The 25,058-nt window shown below is 37.7% G+C and overlaps 1 protein-coding gene across 1 annotated transcript in view; it reads right to left on the bottom strand.

Annotated features, from left to right (window-relative positions):
* The window catches only part of GluProRS (Glutamyl-prolyl-tRNA synthetase), a 121,089-nt gene that overhangs the window by 64,913 nt on the left and 31,118 nt on the right, over nt 1–25,058 (bottom strand). The window contains exon 13 of the mRNA XM_081730373.1: nt 22,906–23,020. Coding sequence (XP_081586499.1) covers nt 22,906–23,020 — 115 coding nt within the window. The remainder of the gene's footprint in view (nt 1–22,905; nt 23,021–25,058) is intronic.

Below are 25,058 nucleotides of genomic sequence, written 5' to 3'. Positions count from 1 at the left end.
AATGCAATCTTCTATGGTTTTTATCATATCACTTGAAAGCGAAAAAGTAAAAATTATCTAAGTAACAAAGTTTATTGCGTTCCGGGGTGACCGCAGCGAAGCGGGGTGAACGCTGCTAGTTATTAATAAAATTTTTAAAAAAGCATGTTTTCCATCTATCTACACAAATGGATAATTATTTTTGTTTAGACCTTGGATGAACAACTGTTACTAAAACTTCTTTTTATAGCTTACAAATTAGTCTATAAAGAAATCAAAATTAGTTTGAAGACATATATAATTACATTATTAACACAGTCGCTTGCACAATATTTTAAAGTGGACGGCACATGTACACTATTACCTTCTACCTCGTAGGCACTCTATCCACGGGTTTACTTTTACGAACGTCTATAATTCTTGCTCATGAAATTATGATGACCAGTACCGAATACAGAGTCTGATCCGTTTCCATGCGAATAAACTCAAGTTGTTGCTTATCTAAAATACTTCTCCGCGCCACCGTCGATTATGCTCGACGTGCTAGCCACCGGTATGAACCACTGCACGACATCGTAGCTTCCACTGCAGCAGACTTCATTGAAGCTGTATCAGGGGGTATTTTCTCCAACTCCTGTTTGCAGGTTTTCCGGAAGGCATTTACCACGTGAACCCGAAGTGATGTAGGGCGTCGTTTGAGAAGTCCACAAACATATTAATTCATGAGACTAGCATTTGGACTCTTAACGGGAATATCTTCGAACGGAATAGCATAGATATCAATTGCAGCTGCCATGCGTCGCTAGAAGGCCAGTGATGTTTTGTTCATGTGATCTGAAATGTTGTTCTAGTGCAGTTCCACTAGAACATCATCACTAGTTTTACATGATGGAAGTCGTTGCCATACAATGTTGGTATTTCGTCTGTGTAAACTTGGTATAGAACACGTTCTTGGTGATAAGCAGTGAAATGAATGAAACGAAATTTCTTGTTTAATGAAACTGAATGAAATAATTGATGGAACAGGGTGCCTACTATGAAAGTTCGTGCTCTTTTTACCAAACCATAAAATTTCGTAACATTCAAAACATAATAACAGTACTTATATTCTTTAGCACTTATCTCTACTTCAAAGGCTGTTCCCTGGAGCGATAAAATCTTGGTGTCTTCTCATAGCTGAATAAACTGGTTGTTGGATGCGTAGGTTGTTTCGGCGATGCGATGCGATTTGCATCGCCACTGCTCAATGATTCCACCTGAAGGACAATCTCAAGAGCGAATTTGGGTGCAAATTAGGCCGAATTTTCATTCATGCGATAGAAGCACGCTTTGCTTGCGATTTAGTAGTATGTCTAAAGTCGACCATAGACATTTCTGGCGGTAAATTTTGACATTTTATTGAACAAAATTTTTCAGTCTCTGCTTATATTTGTACAGATAAAAAAAATCGTAACCCAAAAGCTAAATTTTGTGACTTTTTCTTCACTTTCATGACCGTTTTCTGATTTTATAACTTTTTCGTGACATTCGTGGCTTCCGTGACCGATAGACACCCTGTAGAATGAAAATGTGGGAGGAAGCGGAAGACCCGCAAAATCCACTGACACTATGTTATTCACCACAAAAACATGTGGCTGGGGTTCGAACAGGGGATCCCTTGTACCAGACATGAGCGCTCTACCACTGAGTTCCCGTGCCGCTAAGCACCATTGAGTTTGAAAGTCTCTACACTTATGAATCTTGAGTTTCCCTTCGTAGTAAAACCAGCAACAACCATAAAGCCTAGAGAAACTTTCTCTCCATTGACGCACAAGACATCGGTCTTTTTCGTAAGCACCTCTAGGTAATACCCAGTGACGACGCTAGAGGGGTCAAGGAAGCGTGTGCCCTCCTGGTGGTTACCTCTGTCCCCCCAACATGCATTGTAATATACATGAAGTAATATTAAACTATCCTTTTCGGTATAGAAAAGAAAAGCGCTCACCACTGGTGTAATGGCGCTCTGGTTTGAATCTTCACCACGTAAGTACCTGTATGTGGTGGACAACATCGTGTCGATGGATTTTTCCGAGGTTCTCCGATTTCCCCCGAATTTTTATTCCACAAATTACTTCATAATTGTTCACTTTAATTATTCGTCTTTGTTAGCCTAACAGTTGGATGTTAAATTACAAATTTTAATTTCATTCATTTCATTTACAGATATGCAAAATTCTGTGTTTAGGAACAGTGAGACATGAGTCAGCGATAATGACGGAAGCTACTGATATTTGTTACTTCTTCCATTAGTGGCACAACTGATGATTCCTTCTCCCTGTAGACCACAGTTTCCATAGCCATCTTGAAATTGCTTTGTTCCAGCAAATATAGTCTCATCAGAAGGTCTTCAGAGTACTTCGTAGGTAATCGAAGCGTTACTGTTCAAAAGTACACAAAATTTAATGGTGTAATTAGGTATCTTAAAAGTTTAGGGACAAGCGAACACACACGTGCGCTTCAATCAGATGCTACACAGTCCGCTGTTGTACGTTGTGGTTACAGAACTTCTAAAGGTTTCTGATGAAAGCATGTAGTTCATGCTCGTGCCAAAAAAGGCGAGAAAACTTACTACATATATTATGAGAATCGAGATTGGAGTCTTTATTAGGTTCCAGTGGTTCCTTGATACTTGGTCCATCAGGATCGTCCAAGAGATCATCCACGAAATCCACGGGCTCCAGAAAAGGAGTGGCGGCGCATATGAAAAAAATCCAGTTGGAAACAGGCATCGATGACCCGTGATATGAACATCTCCTAGAGAACCATGTTCAGGCTATTCAGGAATGATTTTGGTCTTTGAGTTTACCGACGGTCAACGGAACACTTTCTGACGTCGTGTTTGAACGCAAGAAAGGCGCAAAGGAAGCATAAATATGAACTTCTTCTTCAGTGGTACACGAACAATATGCACAGACAGATTCTTTTCACCAATTTGAAACTGCTCACTATCCAAGAGTTTCAATCGCCAAAGTAGTAAAATGTATACCTCATCATCTCGTATGGTGGAGAGTAAGCTATGCTCACATCACATATCTTCATTTTTGTAAGAAAGACGAGAAAACCGGGGTTCAGGTGTATCAAAACAATAGGCAGAAATTTATAGTGAAGGACTTGACCACCACCCTGTTGAGCATAGACTTTCCAGCGAGAACCAAGGAATGGCTGGACCACAATGTATCCAACTTCATATCCACTGATGAGTAACCCTCGAACACCCCTGACCTTAATCCCCTGGATTACGAACTGTGGACACTACCTGCAAGAAGAGTCACGCCATAATTGACAGTTCAAAGCTCATTTACTGGCTGCAATGGCGACATTTCTCAGGAACAGAGATACAATAGACGAACAGTCCTGTATGCGTCCTAACAGTGGACATTTTGAAATAAGATCGTTACAAACTGTTACCAAACCATGCATCCTACATATCCTTTATACATACTAAATTTCCTTTCATATTGCTGATTTCCACTTTTTCGTTTATAACTGTATTTATAACCAGAGCAGGTGTATGTCTGGGTGTGTGGGCGAATGTAATACTCATATTTCACCATTAAATGATACAAACATAATAATATAAAGGTAACCAAGAAAGTTCTGTCGCTTTTTGTGGAGGTCCGTGTTCAATTGGCCCTCACGCCGTGAGTTGAATGCGAATGGAGATAAGCCGAAGGTCAGTTTTGGTGTGGGTACAGAGTATATCCAACATACCTGGTTGTAGCAGTTCAGTTACACAATGAAGTAGCGTAAGGACAGTGAACATGGGATCTCCACAGAGCGTCATAACGGTCTGTATGCTGTATGAGTTCAAACTGGGTCAAACGCCGCTGCAGCGGGACGGAAGATATGTCAGGTCGCGGACAGTGCAGCTATGGTTTAACAAGTTTAAGGACGGTGACGAAACACTCGAGGACGCTCATCGTGCCGGAAGAACAATACATTTACAAAATGAAGATCTACAGGCAGCAATTGAGGCGAACAGTGGCCAGACATATGAGGAACTGGGACTACAATTCAGTGTAATTGGAGAAACCAATCTGCAGCACTTCCATCAACTTGGGAATCACTACATGTGGAGTCAATGAGTCCCGCATGATTTGACTCCAGGTCAGAAGGAACGCGAGAAGACACCTCTGTTTCTTTGCTGTCTCGTCTGAGGAAGGAGCCATTTTTGGACAGGGTGTTGACATGTGATGAGAAGTGGGTTCTGTACGAAGCTCCACGGCGCCGTCATCATTGGTTAGCATCCCACGAACCGGTTCCAAAACAGCCGAAACCAGCACTGCACCAGAAGGTCCTTCTGTGTGTTTGGTAGACTGCTCGCCGCATCGTGCATCGGGAACTGCTACTAGCTTGTCAGAGCATCAATGTAACTGTGTACTGTCAGCAGTTGAGCCGTGTGCAAGAAAAAATTCAAAACTCTGGAACCAGCACTTCTGAATCGCAAAGGGGTTCTCCTGTTACAGGACAACGCTAAGCACTATGTGGCTAGGATGAACCGGAACACCTTTCTATGCCTTTGATGGGAACACTATTGCATCCACCATATTCCCCGGACAATTCACTATCCGATTATCATCTGTATTATTCCTTGGATAATAACCTTAGAGGACGCCAGTTTAAATCCCTAGTAGAGTTGCAAAATACACTTGACACTTTCTTTGCTCCATAGCCCACCAAGTTCTACCGCGATAGAATCCATGGTTCCAGAATGTTGGCAGAAGGTCAATACTGATGGGGACTATTTTTGATCTTCCAGGTACGTCTTAGGTGACATATAGATGTTCGGAGGTGATGGGTGAAAAAGCGACTGAACTTTCTTGATTAGCTTATAATAATAGTCGGGCAGGGAACAAATAGTAGAACAAAACACAATCAGTTACTAAAAAATGTTTTATTATACATAGTTTCCTCCAATAAGGAATGCCGACTTGTGGCAGATATGCTTCAGCTGGGTTGCAGTAGTAAGAGTGAAGAACTGCTGGCTTTTGATTTTTGGAGGGTTGCTAGAGACGGGTCGACACCAGACACTTCGTGAGTTAATTTTAAAGACAGGTTATCGAATATGTCTGCCTAACAAGGAATGGCTGGGAATGAAAAATATTGAGCCGCGATAGGTTCCGCGCCACTTCATGGAAATGCAGATATTTGCTAGATATAACGCTGCTCAAACACACTTGGAGTAATATGAGAGCACTGAGTGCAAAAGAGACATTTTAAAGCCGTATGTGTCATCACGCTGGATTAAACATGGATCGTACGAGTCAAAACTGAAACGTCAAACAAGTGGCAACATTGCAGGTCAACACAAAATATCAAAAATTCGTCAGGACCCGAAAAATATGTAAAAGTTAAGGTAATTATCGTATGCGACTGTGATGGAGTTTCCCTAACGTATATCAAACCCCAAGAACACATAGTCAATGCCCCGTATTATTGTTCATTTTTGTAACAATCTGTGACCAGCGTTAAGAAAGAAGTGGCGACTTTCTGCAGAATATCCCATCATTTTACTGGACAATGCTTAGGCGCATATAGGGCAATCTACGTCAATTTACTCGCTCGACGGGGCTGGGAAGTGTTGTACAATTCATAGATTCTTCAAGCAATAAATAGATTGCTCCATTCACACCATAAACAGTACAGACGCTGGTACAAATACTACAACTTCTACTTTGCTGCCAACTAGTTGTATACAACAACGCTGGCAACTACACAGGTCAGTAAAAGCTGCACCGAGGAGGTATCGTTTCTATATAAATTATAAATAAATAAATAGTTGTCACTATTGAAGCTCCAACCCACGTAATTTAGAATAGTTATTAACATGTACGTATTTATTTTTATGTAAAGGAACTAAGTTCTTCTATATATTATTTTGTATTTATTCGTTAACTTATTGGGTTAATTAATTTACTGTTTATGGTTAAATTAGATTTTGGTTCGCTCTTCATTACTTTATACGTATAAGAGGCTGAATTTATGTTATTTTTATTATTTTGTTTCAATGGCAGAATTTATCTTTCCTGGTAATATCTTTAGCCAATTCTTTTTCTTCTTCAGAGGAAAAATGGAAGTTTTATTCTTTTATTTATTTACTTCCTTAAGAGACAGTCAATTATTTGGTTTCTTTCTTTTTTTTCTCTCTGTATTATACAAGGAAGCTAATCACTTTTAGATTTCCATTATTAGTATTAAATTCCCTTCGGACAATAGAGTTGGGTTCTACTGTAATTATTATTAATTTAAAGTACGAGGCACATGTAAATAATAATAATAATAATAATAATAATAATAATAATAATAATAATAATAATAATAATAATAGTAGTAGTAGTAGTAGTAGAAGAAGAAGAAGAAATTTATCGTGATTGATATACAAGTACATACTTTGCTTATTTTTCGACATAGTCACCATGAACCTCCACACATTTCTGGTATGCGAAATTCCCGTATACTCTCTGTATAAAAATCTGCCGCCCGAAAGTGCAGCCGCTCCAGAACTGATGTTTTGAGCACTTTACTGTCGTTGATGGCCGTGTGCACCAACGAAGTTCAATTGTTGAACGAGGGTCATAACCAAGCTTGGTAAAATGTCTGTTGCACCAACAAAGTTCAAGGTTAAGTCTCTGTTAAATGGTCGATAAACTTGGTTTTAGCTTGAACGGCTGAATTTGGGGGTTTAAACTTCAAGTCAATCTGTTTACATAATGTTTTGTATTTTTCCACTAATAAAATTACAATACATTTCTCGTGTCCAGAAAAAAAAAATCCTCATGGTTTCATAATTTTTCCATCACAATTACAATCACTGAAATTAGACTATTCATAACTCTATGCACATAATCTCGAAAGTTTAAAAGACCGGCAAGCGGTATGCTTTCTTCATTTGTTATTTTGTTAAACGAAGATTAAAAACAAAAGACGGCAACCAATCAGAGTCAATTTTACAAATTGACCGAAGTTTACTTAAACGAGATGTACTGAACTTCGACTTTTAATGGTGCAACAAAAGTCCTGGAACAACGTTTAAACTTGAAAGTTTAATGTTGAACGCGTTTGAGTGGACACTCGTTTAAACTTCGTTGGTGCACACGGCTATGAAACGCTTCGACGTAAGCCACTTTTTCAGGTTAAGAAAAATAAAGAAATAGCTGGGGGTAAGATCGGGGCTATAAAGGGGATTTTATATTACAGCAGCCTTTCATCTTACTCACAAGTACGCAACTCCACTCGGACGATTGGCGTAGGAGATTTGGGTTCGATTCCCGGTGGGAGCTCATATGGTTCGGATCTCACGTTAAACTATAGGTCCCTGTCTCTAGATAGCCTTGCTGCTGAAAGGGAAACTAAAATCAAACTAAATCATCAAATCCACTCGGATGATACCATCTTTGTTGCAAGTACCGAATACTAGGGCATGCTCTTGTGATAGGGTTGCCATTCGTCCCGGAAAATCCGGGACCGTCAAAGAATCGAGATCAGCGTCCCGGCGCAAGGGCGCCGATCCTCCCCAAAGCTCATGTCGGCTCCCTGTATTTTTATGAATATGTATTTTTATATGTACATTTTATTGTTATATGTATTGTTATACGTATTTTTTATGAATGACCCCTCCAAAGTTACAGAGAAATCGGCGCCCTTGTCCCGACATCCCAAAAATATTTCTCGGGACACTTAAATGTCCCGGATTTCTGCGAAGAAGAAAGGAAGGAAATATTTGCTTTTTTTCACAGAATTAAGTATAATCTATAATTATTCTCTCTAACTTCTGAGTATGGCAATTCAAAAGTTCAAAAACTTGAATACATAAAACATAGATTTAATTAAGTTCACGATTTAACTACTTTGACATGAACGAAGCGTTCTTTTCATTGGGTCAGGGACAAAAGGTTTTACTGCTCAACCTTATTGTTATCTTTAGTACTCTGTTTCAATCTACATCTTGCTTCTGAAATATTTTAATCAATAATCCCTGACCGTTATTTTTGGTAACTTTCCGCTAACTATTCACGAAGAAAGATTGTTTTAATTAATAAACTGAACAGACTACAATAGGAAAATGTTGGAGTAGTTTTAAAAAAATGTGGGGAAAACGTATGGGGAAGCTTATGATGTGGGGAAAACATATTTTTTTAATCATTTGCAGCAGATTTTTTTTCCTTCTTTTTACGCAACAATGGATACGCGTTTACGTTGCATCTTCTAAGCCACCACTTGAATGAGCCTTGAATGAGCTAAAACAGACTCTACAAGCCACGAAACATAACAGATCCTGAGAAATAAAAAAAATTAAAAAATAATTTTGCTTACCAGGAGGGAGGGGTAAATCATCTGCTTACGCTTGCTTAACTAGGAAAGATAAGGTCTACTAAAATGACTGAAAATGTGATGTAATACTTGAACTCTCTCTAATCAAAGAAAGTAAATTAGTATATAACACTTCCTTCCATTTTAAGCATTTCACAGATTCTCGTACTTTATTAGCGTCCCGGATTTTCATTTTTGAAATATGGCAACCTTATCTTATGATGTTCAACTTCCCTGCTTAAAAAATTAACGGCTCTTTTTTAACATGCGCTTCGTAATTTATTAGTAGAAACAACTTATTCAAAACACTGTTAACATGTACAAAAGATTAACCTACTTCTTTAAAATTTGTATTACTTTAAAAATACCGAGGACCACTAAAATGTCTGAAATGTTTCTACATGTCCAATTTTCCTTTTAAGTATGAGCATATTCTTAATATTTGGGACATGTACAGTACAATTGAATGTAATAAACATCAAAATATATTTTGAATTCCTATGGAAACATAGTTGCTCAACTGGAAGTAAACTAATAAAAGTTAGATTATATTTTAAATAGAGTTTTAATATTTATTTACCAAATTAATAATATAATTAGGTTATTACTACCTTTTAATGACACGGTTGAGCTTGTTGCCTCTTGTAGAGTTCTGGATATCTGGCTCAATATTAGTCAAATTTAGTCGAAGATTAGCACACGTCGATTTCTATATTTTGTTTTTTAGATCAATAAGCGATGAAAATCCCCTTTCACAAAAGATTGGTTGTTCAAAACTGCATGATGATTTCCATGCATCTTCAGATAATTCTAGAAATTCATTTCTCATAGAAAACGAGATCCAAAATCAAGATAAACAAAGATCACGAATTGTATTTTAAGTCCGCTAAAAGTTCAATTAAGGCCTGCTATACACTATGAGATAAATCCTAGGAAATCTCTTACAGTTTTTCCTAGTCAAAATGTCAACGTATATGGCATCAGATCGAATGCCATTTCCTATTTTCTGAATGATCCTATGATATTTCTATTGTTTAGAGCACTTTCTATTTCGGAAAGAAAATTCGGTGAGAGAAAGTGAAAACAAATTTGTTTTTTCCCCACCAGAAAAGATGCTATTTGCGCACTTATTAGTGCATACGAGGATCATACATTTTTATATAATACAAAGTCAACTCTCTATCATAACTGACATGCAAGGTAGAAGGCACTGGAAAACATTGCTGGCCGAATATACGCTGTGAGATCTGGCACCTCTTCGGAGGATGTGAAACAGGAAAAATCGAGTGTATGGAACAAAAGGGTAGGATTTCCTACGAGATATGTAACATTTGTCCTAAGATAAATCCTGAGATATTTCCCAGGATTTATCTCATAACGTATAGCAGAAGCAGACCTATCTGTTTTTGTTCGATAATGAAAGGATCATTCTCATAAATGTACGTCTCAAACAAATCACGAATTCACAGAAATTTCTCATGCGAGTTATTTGGAAAAATGTTTCAATTTTTGTTTTACAATTTTGAGGTGGTTACAAACCCTTTCAAGTACCTTAAGACTCGACAAAAATATTTATTAAAAAAATGAAATGAACTCCTTAGTTTTACGTCCCACGGTTATGCCAGTTAGAGCATTTGCACACGTCCCCGGCAATGCCGGAACCGGAACCGGAACTGGGGCTGCTTTGCACACACATCCCGGTAATGCCGGTGCCGAAAGGTAGTTTGAGTTTGAACGTGAGAGAGAATAGAGTCCAGCAATAAACAACCGATATCTCTTTGCCTTGCTGTACTTGCGGCGAAGAAAGAGGAAACAAAGCAGCATTAGAAAGATTTGGATCCATCTATTGCTGACAGTTCATCATGTGGAAGATTCGTTTTATACATTATATGACAAGCTGCGGAAATGTGATTCGAAATTTTAAAATTACTTTCGCATGTTTAAACAAACGTTCGATTTCTTAGTACTACGAATTAGTAATCATATTCAGCGCTGTTCAGAATTTTTTTTTTTTTTTTTTTTTTTTGCAAGAGCCGTGTAATATTACAGACTGACTTGAATAAATGGAAGGGTCGTTCAATATCTGAGAAATAGCTCAATGCAAAGAACAAGGTTAATTGTATTACGTCAATCAAGTGACATAGGAGCATTAACGTCTAAATTCCCAAATATCTTTTGTTTAGTACATAAAGGTATATTGTAAATTGGTCCGTATACAGGCCTAATCAAAAGCATTCGCAGAAAAACATGGCTAAACTAATAATTTTGACAAGTCACAATAGGTAGTAACCCTATACTTAAACCCACAATCCAATAGTGTCAAATTGTCAAGAATTTGCGAAAACTGGTGGCAAATTGTCCGCTTTGTCGAATTTTGGTGGCAAATTGACCGCTGGTAAATTGTCCGTACCCCGAAGAAAACATCGAAGTGGCCCATTTCTGTCTTCGATTGTACATTTTATTTTCGTTTACATATAATATACATTTTATGTATCAACTGTAAGTAAACAGAAAGCGTTTGAATCACTATTGTTTTATATTATCCTATACATATCTATCGCTTCTTGTTTCTTTTTGTCCATAGTGTCGAAGTCTTGTTCAAGGTTTGTATATACTTCTTTCAGGCTTTCTGCTTTTCGACCTTGTCTTTATATGAGTCTGTAGTCTTGTCCCATAGACAAGGTCTCATTTCCACTAATTCGAAATGAGACCTCATGAAATATCATGAAATTCGAAACATCGTACTGAAACACTTCAGTCATTGTCACTCGATGAACGATGAAATGAATTGTCACTGAAGCAAGACTTCAGTGCACTGCAGAAAACAATCCACTAAATCAAAAAGCTACTTCAAGCGGAAATAAGTAACATATAGCTACACTCACGCAGAAAGTATGGCACTTCTGAATGGTTCCATATAAATGATAAACGTCAGTTTAACCCTTTCGGCATCCGGGGTTTTTGGGGTATTTTTTAGACTTTCAGTGAAGCAGCTACTGCATCGTCACTATTTATCCTAGGATCATGGTTTATACCTCATTCTCTTCAGAATGGAGCTGGCTTTCAAATGGTACCATTTGCATGCTCATACCATATACCAGGAGAGGGAAAAGTGATGTCAAAGGGTAAATTTCGGGGGGAAATTTTTTTCACACTTTGGGCCCCTCTGGAACGGCCCTGTGTGAACGCAGAGATCTCAAAAAAAATCTGACAAATAGTACTTGGTAGACTGAATGTGTGCCAAATTTCAAGTTTCTATCTTGAATACTAAGGGCGGGAGAAATTTTATCAAGAATCCCTACAATGCCCCAAATTACCGCAAAACACCATGATCTCAGGTAAAAAAATTCCTGACACATCTCTATTTACCCTAGGACTATAATCTGCCAATCATTCTCTTCAGAATAGAACTGCCTTTCTGGCGGTACCATTCACATGTCTATATCATGTATCTAAGGTGGGAAAATCCCTAAAAAAGGGATTTTTTGGTCTAAATATCCCTTTTTTCAATTTTTAGCCCCTCTGGACGCCCCTGTTTTAACGCAGAAATCTGAAAAAAAAATCTGTTAAATACTACTCGGTGGACTGAATGTTTGTGCACAATTTCAATCTTCTAGGTGCAAAAATAAGCCTGCAAAAAATACCGAAAATGTCTAATATTTCCCTATACAGAAGTATATTTTGATAAAAATTCCCTGGCACATCCCTAATTACCCTAGGGTCATGTTTCGCCCATCATTCTCTTCATAATAGAACTGCCTTTCAGACGGTACGACTCACGTGTCTCCATGTATCTAAGGCGGGAAAATCCCGAAAAAGGGATTTTTTGGTCTAAATATCCCTTTTTTCAACTTTTAGCCCCTCTGGACAACCTCTGTTTTAACGCAGAGATCTTTAAAAAATCTGATAAATACTACTAAGTGGGCTGAATGTTTATGCACAATTTCAATCTTCTAGGTGCAAAAGTAAGCCCGCCAAAAAAATATATATATACCGACAATGTCCCATATTCCCGTATACAGGATATTTTGTAAAAATTCCCTGAGACATCCCTAATTACCCTAGGATCATGGTTTGCACATCATTCTCTTCAGAATAGAACTGCCTTTCAGGCGGTACCATTCACATGTCTCCATCATGTATCTAAGGCGGGAAAATCCCGAAGAAAGGCATTTTTTTGGTAAAAATATCCCTTTTTCAACTTTTTTCCCCTCTGGATCCCCCCTGTTTTAACGCAGAAATCTGAAAAAAAAATCTGGTAAATACTACTTGGTGGACTGAATGTTCGTGCAAAATTTCAATCTTCTACGTGCAAAAATAAGCCCGCCAGAAAATAATGAACATAGGCTTAATAAAAGAAAATATATATTTTAGAATTATGACGTCATCATCTCCTATGTCTCGACGCAGGAAAGTGTGAAACCATACGTAAGGTCTTCTACTATGCCTCTGGACTTGAAAAATAAAAAAAAACCTGGACGAAAATGCTCAAATAGGAGAGTTATAACGCAATGTACCATGAAACACCCGTATGGTACAGTCACAAACATTAATAAATGGAGACTGAAGCCATTATTTCTTATGGCTCCAACCTCCATTTATTAATGTTCGTGACTGTACAAATTCTACCATCGGATGCCGAAAGGGTTAATCAACTTGACCTTCTTCTGTCCTTGATCCCCTGCGGGCTTGCATAATTGCATATAGATAGACGAATCGAGTACATTCCTGGAATCGAACGGAGGAAACGGAACTAAATTATAATTTTCTTCAGCATAGGAGGATTTTTTCCAGGGGAGATTTTGTTCTAGATAGGCCTACATATGTAGTATGTCCTATATAGCATTCATAGATAACGTTTTGCAATGCATCTTGCACCTTGTAAAACAAAAACATAGCCTATTTCGGCTGTAGCCTGTTGTGTTGATAAGCATTAAATCAAATCATACTGCTATACAAGATACTCTTCTTTATGCATTCCTTTCTCTCTTTCAACAAACACCCCCCTTCCAAATTACGTACTATGATCTTGCAGGAGCCAAGAAAGATAATTCACACAAAAGGAAAATGCTTAGGAGAAACCTAATCGCTATCAATGATTGATGCAAGGAGTCTTGCAAACTATTTTTTATATTTTCCCCTCGGGGGAGACTAAACAGAAGATCGAAAAAACAAGGTGGTTTGCTCTTTGTGTGTGTGAATGTGTGCCAGTGGCGTATTTACGATTTTGTTTCGGGAGGGGCTTTGTCAACTTTCGGGGGGGGGAGCTTTGCCTGGAAATGTGAAAATTCTGCAGGATATTTCCTATACTTTACTATAGTAAGATTTCGGGGGGGCTTAAGCCCGGAAGCCCCCTAAATACGCCACTGATGTGTGCGCACGAGGTATATGGCCTTCTTTTGGTTTCTTTCTCTTTTCTTTTCACTTTTGTTGTCATAATTTTAACATCTATTTAAATTTATCAAAATTGAAACAGGCTGAGATCACGCTATTTATAATAATAATAATAATAATAATAGGTTCTGGAAAGGCAACATTGCGGCTGCTTATTCACCCAGTCCACAATCGTTCTATGGAACAAATGCCAGACAAGATGGATTTCTTGAACATTTTTATTATGATCTATAGGGTAAAACAGCATGTAACCACAAGAATGGAAATTTTCTTGTTCTGTTTGTGCTTTTTTAGTTCTTTCTGTAGTTATGTTGTAGTTTTTATTTACTTTTATTTTATTTACAACCTTTGTTATGCTTGGGAATGCCTACTTCTTCGATTATGATGGAGATTTAAACCCTTGTTTTCTTATTATGAAGGTTATTCATACTCTACATACTGAGTTGCATAATTAATAGGATAAACACTGGACAACTATCCTAGATTCATAATTTCTTCTTATCTCCATTTTGTTCATTTCCGCTATGTTGATTTTTTTAAATTATGACTTCATATATGCTAAGACATATTCTCTATCAAAACGAATCCAACGACCCCTTTGTTTAAATCGTTTAAGTAAGTTTCAGCTGTAGAAGATAAATTAATATACATACATACATCTGTGAAACTCACTTTCCGCGTTGCGTAGTTGGATAATTTAAACAAGATCCGAATTTCCCTTGCTGAGAATTTATGTAAATAGCAAGCAGCTATATTTGTGGTACTTCACAGTCATTTTGATTATTTCATTCTTCATTATATATTCATATGATGTGAAAAAAACAAAACAAAAAAAACTGAAGTAAACAAAAAATCCAAATACAGGAAAAGAAACAAGAATGCACAACGCCTTGCCACTCACTCACTGTAGCTAGATTGAAGAAACCTATCAGCAAGCCGGCTCCGTCTTTACCGGCTGCGTGTGCATCCACGCATAAGAAAACATTGCCGCCGACAAAACCGGAGCCGACACCGACATGTCGGCGGCTAGTACAGCTGCATTTGCCGGTGCCGGGAGTTCCACCGGCTTTTTTGCCGGGTTGGAAAGCGTGTGCAAGCTACCATTTGATTACATTGCCGCAGATTCCATCGCCGGCATTGTCGGAACCAGATCCAGCATTGCCGGGGACGTGTGCAAACGCTTGTTAGGCTAAAGGAGACGGTGATGATAAATGAATGAAATGGTGGAATGAAGAAAGTGGGAGGAAACGGGAGAACCCTAAGAAAACCCACGAGCACGGTGTTTGTCTATCACGAAGTCCACACGGCGCGAGCTGGGATCGAACCAGGGACCCCAAGCACCGGAGATGAACGCTCTACCACTGAGCTACCGCGCGTAACAACACTCGTCCTACAGTTGGAATTAGTTTTGCTTGCATCACTTGCTCTCCTTTTAAAAGTCTCTGTTCTAAGAAACATTTCCATTATTAAAACACTTTTTGAAAATACCTTAAAACTGGAGCCAGCTGAGAGCACACTTTGCCAACTAAGCGCTTCTGAAGATCTACTGAGCATCAATTGATAGAGGAAACATTACTAAATAACAATAAACAACAGTAAGCTTGTTGAAATGTAGATACCACAATTTACTTTAAATGTTTTTCTTCTTTCTGCAATATCAATTGTCATCGCCACGTACCGATGACATTTATTGCACAACGCTGGAACAAAATGAATGCCATTTCCAACGCGCGCACTTCGGACAAGATTCAGCGCAGCACTGACAAATTACTTCAAATTCTCGTCGTATGGATCAGGGTTCTGCCAGTCTTAAGTGCTGCCAACAGTGGTACACATTTTTTCCCCAAACGTACAAATGCGTTTGTATCTTTACTTACCTAACAAGCCTAGAACTTAGAAAAACTACCATGTCGTTGGTAACTAAGTATAAACTTAAGTGCACCGTAAAAGCGAAACTGGAGTTCCATTCCCTATCAATGTCAAGCTCCATCTTCTCCGCTAAGCGGTTAGAGTACGCGCCTTTGGCGTGGGAGACTTGGGTTCGATTCCCTGCGGGAGCTCATGTGGTTCAGATTCCACGTTAGGCTGTAGGTCCACGGCTCATATAGCCTCGCTGTTAAAAGGGACGCTAACCTGAAAATCAAAACAAATCAAATCCTACCAATGTCCTCGTAAGTTTTTCTCTTAACAATGTTCCACATGCAGCACAATGAGTGAAAATGAACACGGGCGGCTCCAGACTCCAGAGTTTTACAAGAGGAAAATTATATCACCGTGGCGGTAAAACTATAGCCCCGCGGCTTCGGCGTGATTTTCTTTTTTTTTTTTTTTTTTTTTTTTTTTTTAACTTTGAAGGTATTTTGTAAATTCAGATGTGAAGCATAAATATTACAGGAAAAATAACCAATATGACACTATAATCGAATATGGCACCTAATTTACTGAATCCCTCGTGAGTGTCCCATCCTTAAACTTATCTCCCGTACATGACTTCACAATTGACTAGTTTCTACTTACGGTATTTCATAATAACTTATTTGAATTACAAGTGTAACACTCATGTATATGTATGTGGCTTCGCATGTTTGCTTTCACAGTAAAATTTCAGGGGAAAATCAATTAAAAATTTAGTTCAAGAACATTCATTTGTTTCTTAAATGCTTGAAAAAAAGTTACATAAACATACATTAGGCGCAATTAAATTCAGAAATTATTACATGCATTAAGCAGGTATTTTATATCTTCCTTCACAATAATTCGTATACAAACGCCGCAAACCACGCACAATCTACTGCGGAGTACAATTCGTCTTTGAAACAATACGTGTCAATTATTTTTTGTGTGACAAGCAGAAAATCCCTCTAATCTTAATAGTGTGAAGCACGCGTCAGCACAGAGCTGAGGCTCCACCATATTTTCTTCTCTTCCGCCTGCTGCAAGAAGGTAGAAAAGTGAAATTTTCCGTCATGGAAAAGTGTGATTACATTTCATGTATAGGCAGGCATTTAAAGGTTTGGTCTATGAGGGTAACGACCACTAGAAACATCCAAGTCAGACCATGTGACCAGAGAGCCCGTGACTTACTCATGGACATCACTCAGAACTGCAGACTCCATATTAAAATAACTATATTTTTTTCTTTGGTTGTTTCTCATTCGTATACAAGAATAAAGTCCATAACAGTCTTTTTACTTCTTCATATTAATTGGGAAGGCACGTGACTTGGTGACTATATTACAGAGCCGCCCCTGACTGTACGTTTATGAAAACAAGCTACATGAGAATTATATAAGGCAAAAACATATTTCTGAAAACGATTGTCAAATAACATTGTTTAATTATTGGGAAAGGATTTTTATTTATTTTTCCGTTTCTAAGATACGCAATTGTTGAGAGCTCTAGTACGCTTATTACGAATTATACTAAATATCAGTGCACCTATATAGTGTCATGATATGCAGATCAAATCTCAAGACCGTAAAAGAGACGATTAGCATCAAAACATCAATGGTAAGTAATTTTATATACAAATACAGAAACAAATTAGAAATAAACTTTTGTTCCAGTGAAGGCAACCGCACCATTATAACAAGATGTTTTATAAGTTATTATATTAAGAATACATCATTACAGATTGCTAGTCACTGTGAACTTAATTTATTGTGAATTTAATATTCAATTTAATTTGATATATTAATTGAGTGAATTTAATATATTAACTGAATTGCTGGAATTAGTTTTATATCTATGTGAGGATACGTTGAGTTTTATTTATTATTATGTTCCTTGCTTAATTTAATGAATACATCGTACAAGAATTCTTTACCTACCCTTATGACTTACAAATAACGTTCTCAGTTTCTGCACGCGAACAATACAGTTTCAATTTCGGCGAAGATATACATATTGCAGAACAGAGATTGAGATTTATATTGCGCAGAGTAAAACAGTAGATTCGCATCTTATAAAACCTCGGTGGTGAAACAGAAATCCAAAGAAACAACAAAATTATACCTCTTTGATTCGAATTTTCAGTATTATATGAGAAAAGTCAGTTTAATACGAAATCTGAATCGGGAAGCGCGCACTGAAAGAGAACAGTTAACCAGGCGGGAGCTCCAAAATGTCACCTTGCTAATACATTTATTTTGTTAAAGGCTATTACGTCAAATTTGCTGTACAGTACTACATGTAATATCATTAGAATGTCTGTGTAAACAAATGGTTAATAAATTTATCTTTGGTGTGTATTAGTTCTACTTTTATTTTTGGGTAACAATACACAGTTTTTTCGGGCATTAGCTCAGCATTGTACGGCAATCGGGTAGCCACCTTCATTAAAATAATAATAAAACTAACACTGATTATGAAAGTCGAAAACAATGGCAATAGGGATAGAGTAAGTAGATTCAAAAGCAGTTTGAAAAGCTTAAGAACCTTGTAGATCTAATGGGCACAACCTTTAGTTTACTTTTATTAAAAACAACTACAGGGCCTTGGAAAAAGATGGTAAGGTTTCGTGGGGGCACTGTGAAGAAGTGATGGCACTAGACGGTTTGATTGGTAACTCCAATTGTTTATTCAGTGCAAATTCACAGCATGACACATGTCCAGGCGATAATCAGTTTCACACCCTATCGAGCATGTATGGCACAATAAGTGCCCATTGCCCCGCTGATTCTTCCTTTCAGGTAGTTCACATCATAGATTTTAACACCACCTATAGGAAAACCCCACATGAACCATACTAATATGCAAACGCATTTTAACTTGTATAGTGGATAGCACTGCATTAGTTTTTGCACTCAACTATTTGAGTTGCCACACAAAACGTTATCATTCAACCACCCAAGTACCATAATTTCAGCACAGCACCCTTACGAGACCCCACCGTTCTTTTCAGAAGACACTATATTTAGTCATCGTCATCCTGCCACCCTTGCCGAAAGTTGTGAGGTCCTCTGCTAACTATTTCGTTCTGACCTTAGTCGTTGCCTTTCTCTCCCTCTCTTATCCACTATCACATACCTAATAATATATCTTCTCAAAGAACGTGCTAATCAGTTTTCATCTTTAACTACTTCTTTCCCCAGCTTTAACTAATACTTCCTCAATGGCTTTTCGTTTCACCCAGTTATTTTTCATCACTATTCTTCAGGAAGCACAATGGCTCAGTGGTAGAGCGCCCTCCTTTGGTGCAAGAAGTCCCCGGTTTGATCTCAGGCCACGTAAGTGTGTGATGGGCAACATCGTGTCCGTGGGTATTCTCGATGCTCTACGTTTGTTTACACATTCTCATTCAACTTTCATCATTATCTTTCTTTTAGCTTCTAAAGTGTACAATCGTAGGACGTAGAATTAAAGACTTTTTTTTTTCGTTTCAAGTTACTTCAAATCCACATTCCAAATGATTCTAGCTGTTCCCATCATCCTGTTGCAATGTTCATGTTCATGCTCTGTACAGTAAAGTACAATATCCCGTCCAAGTACAAAACATTGGATCAGTTTTTCCCATAACTATTAAGACTTACACAATAAAATTTTTCTTCTTTCTAAATGCTTCTTTCGCAATTCCTATCATTGGTTTTATTTTACGTTTCCACTTCACGTACCTACTACTTACGTAACTTAAAACTAGTTCTTCTGTCTTACATTCCCCTCCAACTTCTATACCTGACACAACTTTTTTCGCTCCTATTTTTAATTTCAGATTCTGATAAAAGAATCATATTATCTAAAAAGCAAATATATTAACCCTACCTATCGATATACCGTTTTCCCTATATCTTTGCTAGCTGCTTCTTTGGAGTTAACATCTCTTTTCATCAATCCAAATGAGAAAGAAACTATTATTCGGGTTTGGACCCAGGCAAATACCCAATCGGGGATCGAACCTAGCACACAAAAATACAGATGTTAGCTACTTGACCATGAAGGAGTACTTAACTACTTCCTCGAAACAGAATCTGAATAATCTTATGCATGATAATAAACCTGTCAAGATACTATTTAATGCTAAGGAGATAAAATTACACAGATACTGTCACACAAAAATGGGCAAATTTTAAAATGTTCAATACTATCTTCACAATGAGCAAAAAACAGTGGATCTCTCTCCTGTAGTACTAGGCTGATGTAAAATTTTGTTCAAACAACACTCTTTCCCCTACATCCTTAAATACTTCATGCTCTGGTCAGTAGATAAAATTGTGTTAAATTCATTTTATTACTCTTATATACTTGTATTGAAACTTCAATGTCAAAATACTTACTTGCTAGTGTGAACAGACTGCTTCATTAAGAACCATTTTCACTAAAGAAAACTGTAGATGTATTTTCTATCACTTCTTCTCGTTCACAGCATACAGGTATGTACGTAGGTAAGTTCCTTATTGTCTCGTACAAATCAGTTTTAATCAAGAGGAAAAGATACTGAAAATTACCCTATTTTGTACAGCAACTATGGATTTGGTTCGATTGTCTTAAAAACGCTTTTTTATTTTGCCAACAGATGTCTGATATAATTAGCAGAGCAGTTAAAAACTCACTGGCAATAGAGTGCATTTCGTATACGAGTTTTCATTTTATGAATTCTCTCCGTTTTAGATAGGCAAAGCAGAATTGTCAACCATCATTATATTTTTCAAATATGAATTTACTATCAATATTGAAATAACTCGAAGATACCGAACAACAAAGAAATACCAAATGAAAACCAAAATATTCTGTGTGGAAACATGAGAGCTATTTCCAACAGCATAACTATCGGGACAACCCCACTCGCGAGATACGTGTGAGAAGAATAAAAGTTAAGACTGTGAATGGAGCTGTGATTTACTTCCCTCAGACTACAGGCATGGCGTCACAAAAGAAAATGCGAAAGTTCGGTAGGCTTTTCTTTATACTGGAAATTCTTGGAAATATAGCTCTGGGGCTTTAACAGAGAATACTGAATATTATAATCCTGAACATCTGCAGCAAAATGATCACGCAAACCCTTTCAATGTCCCGACATAATAATAGCCGTGAGTATTACCATACGATAAAATAATATGGCTTTTAGTTTGTGGTTTAGCGTTCCGTTCAGCAGCAAGCATATATAAGACGTAGACCACTCACTCATTTTCATTATCAACCGTCATATTGAAGACGCATGAGGAAGCACGATTTTATTGAAGCTGATTGTATTGAGACAGCATGAGATTAAAGTTAAGGCAAGTCAGTTCGCAAGCAATGTGAAGAACCAGAGTAGATTGTTCTAGACCCCTTCTAACATATCTGAGATCTCAAATTTTTGGTTAATATTTATAGAGATACTCTAGATAGAGAATTCCATGAGACTGAGGTTATAGCTAACTGGCTTTGAAGTGTCATGAGTATAGGTGCCAATAAAAGTGTTTGATAAAAGTGAGGTTTGAGCTCCACCAAGTTCGCTAAAATGCACTAAGCAGATTATTTACACATCTAGATTGAGATTATAATTCACCCCTTCGCCCTTCCTGCAACCATCGATGCTGTGAGCGGGGAGTCACCAAGTGACATGACATTCTCTTCCGTTCTTCTTTCTCACGATCTTACACAAATCACGTCGGGCAAAGATGATCAGCCTCTCGAAAGCCAGTTAGTAGTTGGTAGCTAAAGGCAAAGGAAGGTGAAGACCAGTTCAGAGTGGGCGGATAAGAATAAGTGGATAGCGCTGGCACGTTTAGAACTACAGTGAGGATCAGATTGAAGCCGGAGGGTGAAAGTAAGGAAGGTCATGCCAAATGTATCGTTGTGATAGAGACTCCTGAATACAAAACAACAATTTGAAATTGAGACAAATATTTTCTCGGGAAGTGCGCCACTATGCAAGCGCTTTACGATATGAACAAATGAGATATACCTCATGAACAATCAATGACCTTAAGCTACATTGTCGCATGTTACATTGTTGAGAGTTAACACGTGATGTCGAGTTACGTCGTGATTTCAATGTGGAATACACAAACAACAAAGTTCTGTGCGCACTTGAACAAAATGGTTACGGAAACATTTTGCATCTTGCAGCAAATATATGGCGACAATTGTTTATCTCGTATGCATATCTTTGAATGGCACAGGCGTTTCAGTGAAAGACGGGAATCAATTGAAGACGATGATCATCCGTATGCAGCAAGGGCCGTGGGAATACCGAAGCTGGTTGCTAAATAATGGCAATCATTACTGGAAACCGTAATGTTACACTTTGAATGACTGTTGAAAAGTTAAAAGTAAGCAATGAAACCAAAGATAAAAAAAATGAAGACTGGATGAAGAAAAAAGTCTGTGTTAAATTCGAGCCTCACTCCTTAAAAGTAGAGCAAAAAAGGACGCTAGCGTAGTTGCTAACGCTTCCGGCTTCGAATTTCGGTGGACACACTCGGTCGAAAAAACGTGTTAAAGCTTTTTCAAGCCAGCTATTTTGAGTGTTTCCCTCATTCGCACAAGGCAAATGCCGGGATACTACCGAACATAATGATCCCAGATCTTTCTTCCTCCCCAATTCCCCGGGTAGTATGATCCCAAGGGACATCACTCAAACGTGATGGGCTAACACAGCCATAGGTGCAGAAAACTCAGAAATCTAACCCTAAAAATTTAACATAATTGATCATTGTAAACAGGTGATTTCTACGGAAATTAAGAATTCTAATTTTATGTCTTATATCATGATAGAACGAAATATGGGTTTTCCAATTTGATCTATCGACAAAAATCAGTGCTAGTGAAAGTATCCTAACTCTCTACAAGCCGAAAAGTTGTGCCAGTCAAAATTAAAAATCTAGATTTTGTTCACTGTTTTTTATGGCATTGTGCACAAACAATTTGGAGTATAAACATGTAGGCTAATCAATTGTTTCTAAGTAGGAAAAATGAGTTTTTCCGTGATTTTTTCTTATATCTACGTTCAGCTTCTCGATCATAAATACATGTATCCTTTCGTTAACACGCGTGGTCCTAGATTCGATTCCAGGGGTAAAACCCTATTAGTGCTTCGATTCTCGCTTCAAGCAGTAAGTCCCATCTTATAAAGAATCGGCGTTGAATTCCAATCAATCAACTCAGACGGTCGCGCGCTCGCTTTAGATTATTTTAAAGATCCTTTATTTTAAAGCAGAAAATACTACTTCGCCTTAAATTACAAAAATAATCTTCACTTACCTCTTTTTCACTCATTTCCAGAAGCTTCTTCGGTGGTCCTCCTGTAGGCATTTCCTTCGTGTGGCCGTCAGGAATACTGAAGAGTATTACAGGGCTCTCTCTTCCCGAATGATTGCTGCAAAAAGAATAGCAATAATTAAATCATTGTTATCTCAGGTGTTGCAAATTGAAAAGCTTCTACGCACTACGGTTTCGTATCAATCCTTTTGTGTCGATGTGTGAATTATCTACTCTAAACCGTCCTTCTACTGCAGTCTTTTTCTCTTTTCCCCTATTTTCCTTCTACCTTTCTTCAATCATTTACTTAAAAACAGATTTCCTTTTCAAACCATGTCCTAACCACTCTTATATGGAGTCCTCCCGTAAGTAATGTAGTTTTCTTTAACTACGAAACGATTATCGTTAACAAAAAAAAAAAAAAAAAAAAAAAAAAAGCCATAAACACAATCGTCAGGAATCATAATAGTCTTTCCTTATTTCCACAACCTTCTGCTACCTGTCAACCAAGATATTGAATCCCTTGATGATAGAACACAGGAATTTTAATGTAAAGAACTCGGACACTGTGTGCGGCACAAAACTTCTGCATCCCGTTCTGTTTTTTTTTATGAAGATGTTTCGGAGACGGCGAAACAGACTGAAATTTATTGACATAAGGTCACCTGAATATGAAGCAGGGAAACTTTTCCATCCAAATTCCGTAAACTTGGCACAAGTCGTTCTTACAGTGCATTGGTGACATTGTTATCCTGGATAAGCACAACCTTTCAACTCATCAGTGAAGAACGTTCCTCCAGCAATGCAGACCACAGCTGCTATAGTGCATTAGACATCTGTCGTGACTGTTTGGTTTGGTGGGAAAAGTTCAAAATGGACGATATCATGTATTTCCCATATCACTTTGCGAGAGTAAAGGACATACTTCGCCACTGTCCCCGTTATTATCCCTTTTGGGTGCCCAACGACGTCTTTAACGCTGGAAAAGGATTGACTTTTCATCTTGTCACCATTCCGTCTAGAAGTAGCTCCCTTCTGTGACGGAAGAGCAGAAAACTGAAAATCTTCAGATGTTGCTATTTTTGTTACAAAATCAACTAATGGCATGCCCATTTTTCCGGTTTAGACACATTATCAAGATCCTGCAGATGCTAACGAACAGTCGAATGTACGGAATGGATTCTGTGGTTAGTTCTTCTATCTGATATGGATTGGTTTCAAGGCCACTCAGAGCATCATTGTCTGGATCATTAAGCCTTCCTTGTAGTATATCGGAAAACATTCCGACTGGTATTTCTGGAAATCTCTCTAATATCGAAGGTTTCCTGCCAACAACGGCGTTGATGTTTTCACCCTGCTAATGCTGAACAACTCCGATGGAACTCGTACAGAATTACATGCCGTATACGATTTTCTATCACTGTCATATTTTAACGCACGGCCCTGTTACATAACTTGCCACGAGAATCTCAATCTGCACATTGCTACACTAGGAACTATTCAATCCAACGATACCAGACAACCTTCGTCAACTTCGTCATTCGCTCTTAATATGGTGTTGTTTCTGCGTGCTGTTAGAAAACATCACTTATGGGATAACCCAATATAAGTCACTTGATGAGGGATTAGAGTTCAGATGAAATTTATTCATGGGCGCTGAGCCAATATATAGGCATAAATGCAAGTTCTTGCTATTTATTGCCTTATTTTATAGGGATTAATAGTCAAGCAGAAACAGTACCCCGGTGTCTCAATGGATTCTCAGGATAATAATAATAATAATAATAATAATAATAATAATAATAATAATAATAATAATAATAATAATAATAATAATAATAATAATAATAATAATAATAATAATAATAATAATAATATTTTTTTTTATTTTTTTTCTCGATCTCTTTTGTCGTTCTTTACTTTACAGCGATCAACACTGAAACTGGATTTTTTCCGGTTGCAATTGAGAGAGAAGGGCCGAGATAGAACCAATTCTTAGGGCGCTGAATCCTATCAGAAAAACATTTCTAACCGTTTTCAATCTCATACTGTCGACTTAAGGACACACAAGACATAACACGTTCTGTAAGATTTCTAATGCTTATACACAACATGGTTTAAGTCTAAAACTTAGAACATATATTCAGTACTTGAAC

The sequence above is a fragment of the Thermobia domestica genome, chromosome 11 (genome assembly GCF_964235325.1).
Source record: "Thermobia domestica chromosome 11, izTheDome1.hap1.1, whole genome shotgun sequence".
In the NCBI taxonomy this organism is placed as follows: Eukaryota; Metazoa; Arthropoda; class Insecta; order Zygentoma; family Lepismatidae; genus Thermobia; species Thermobia domestica.
The sequence above is the reverse complement of the archived record's forward strand: the minus strand, read 5'-3'. Positions and strand labels throughout refer to the sequence as shown.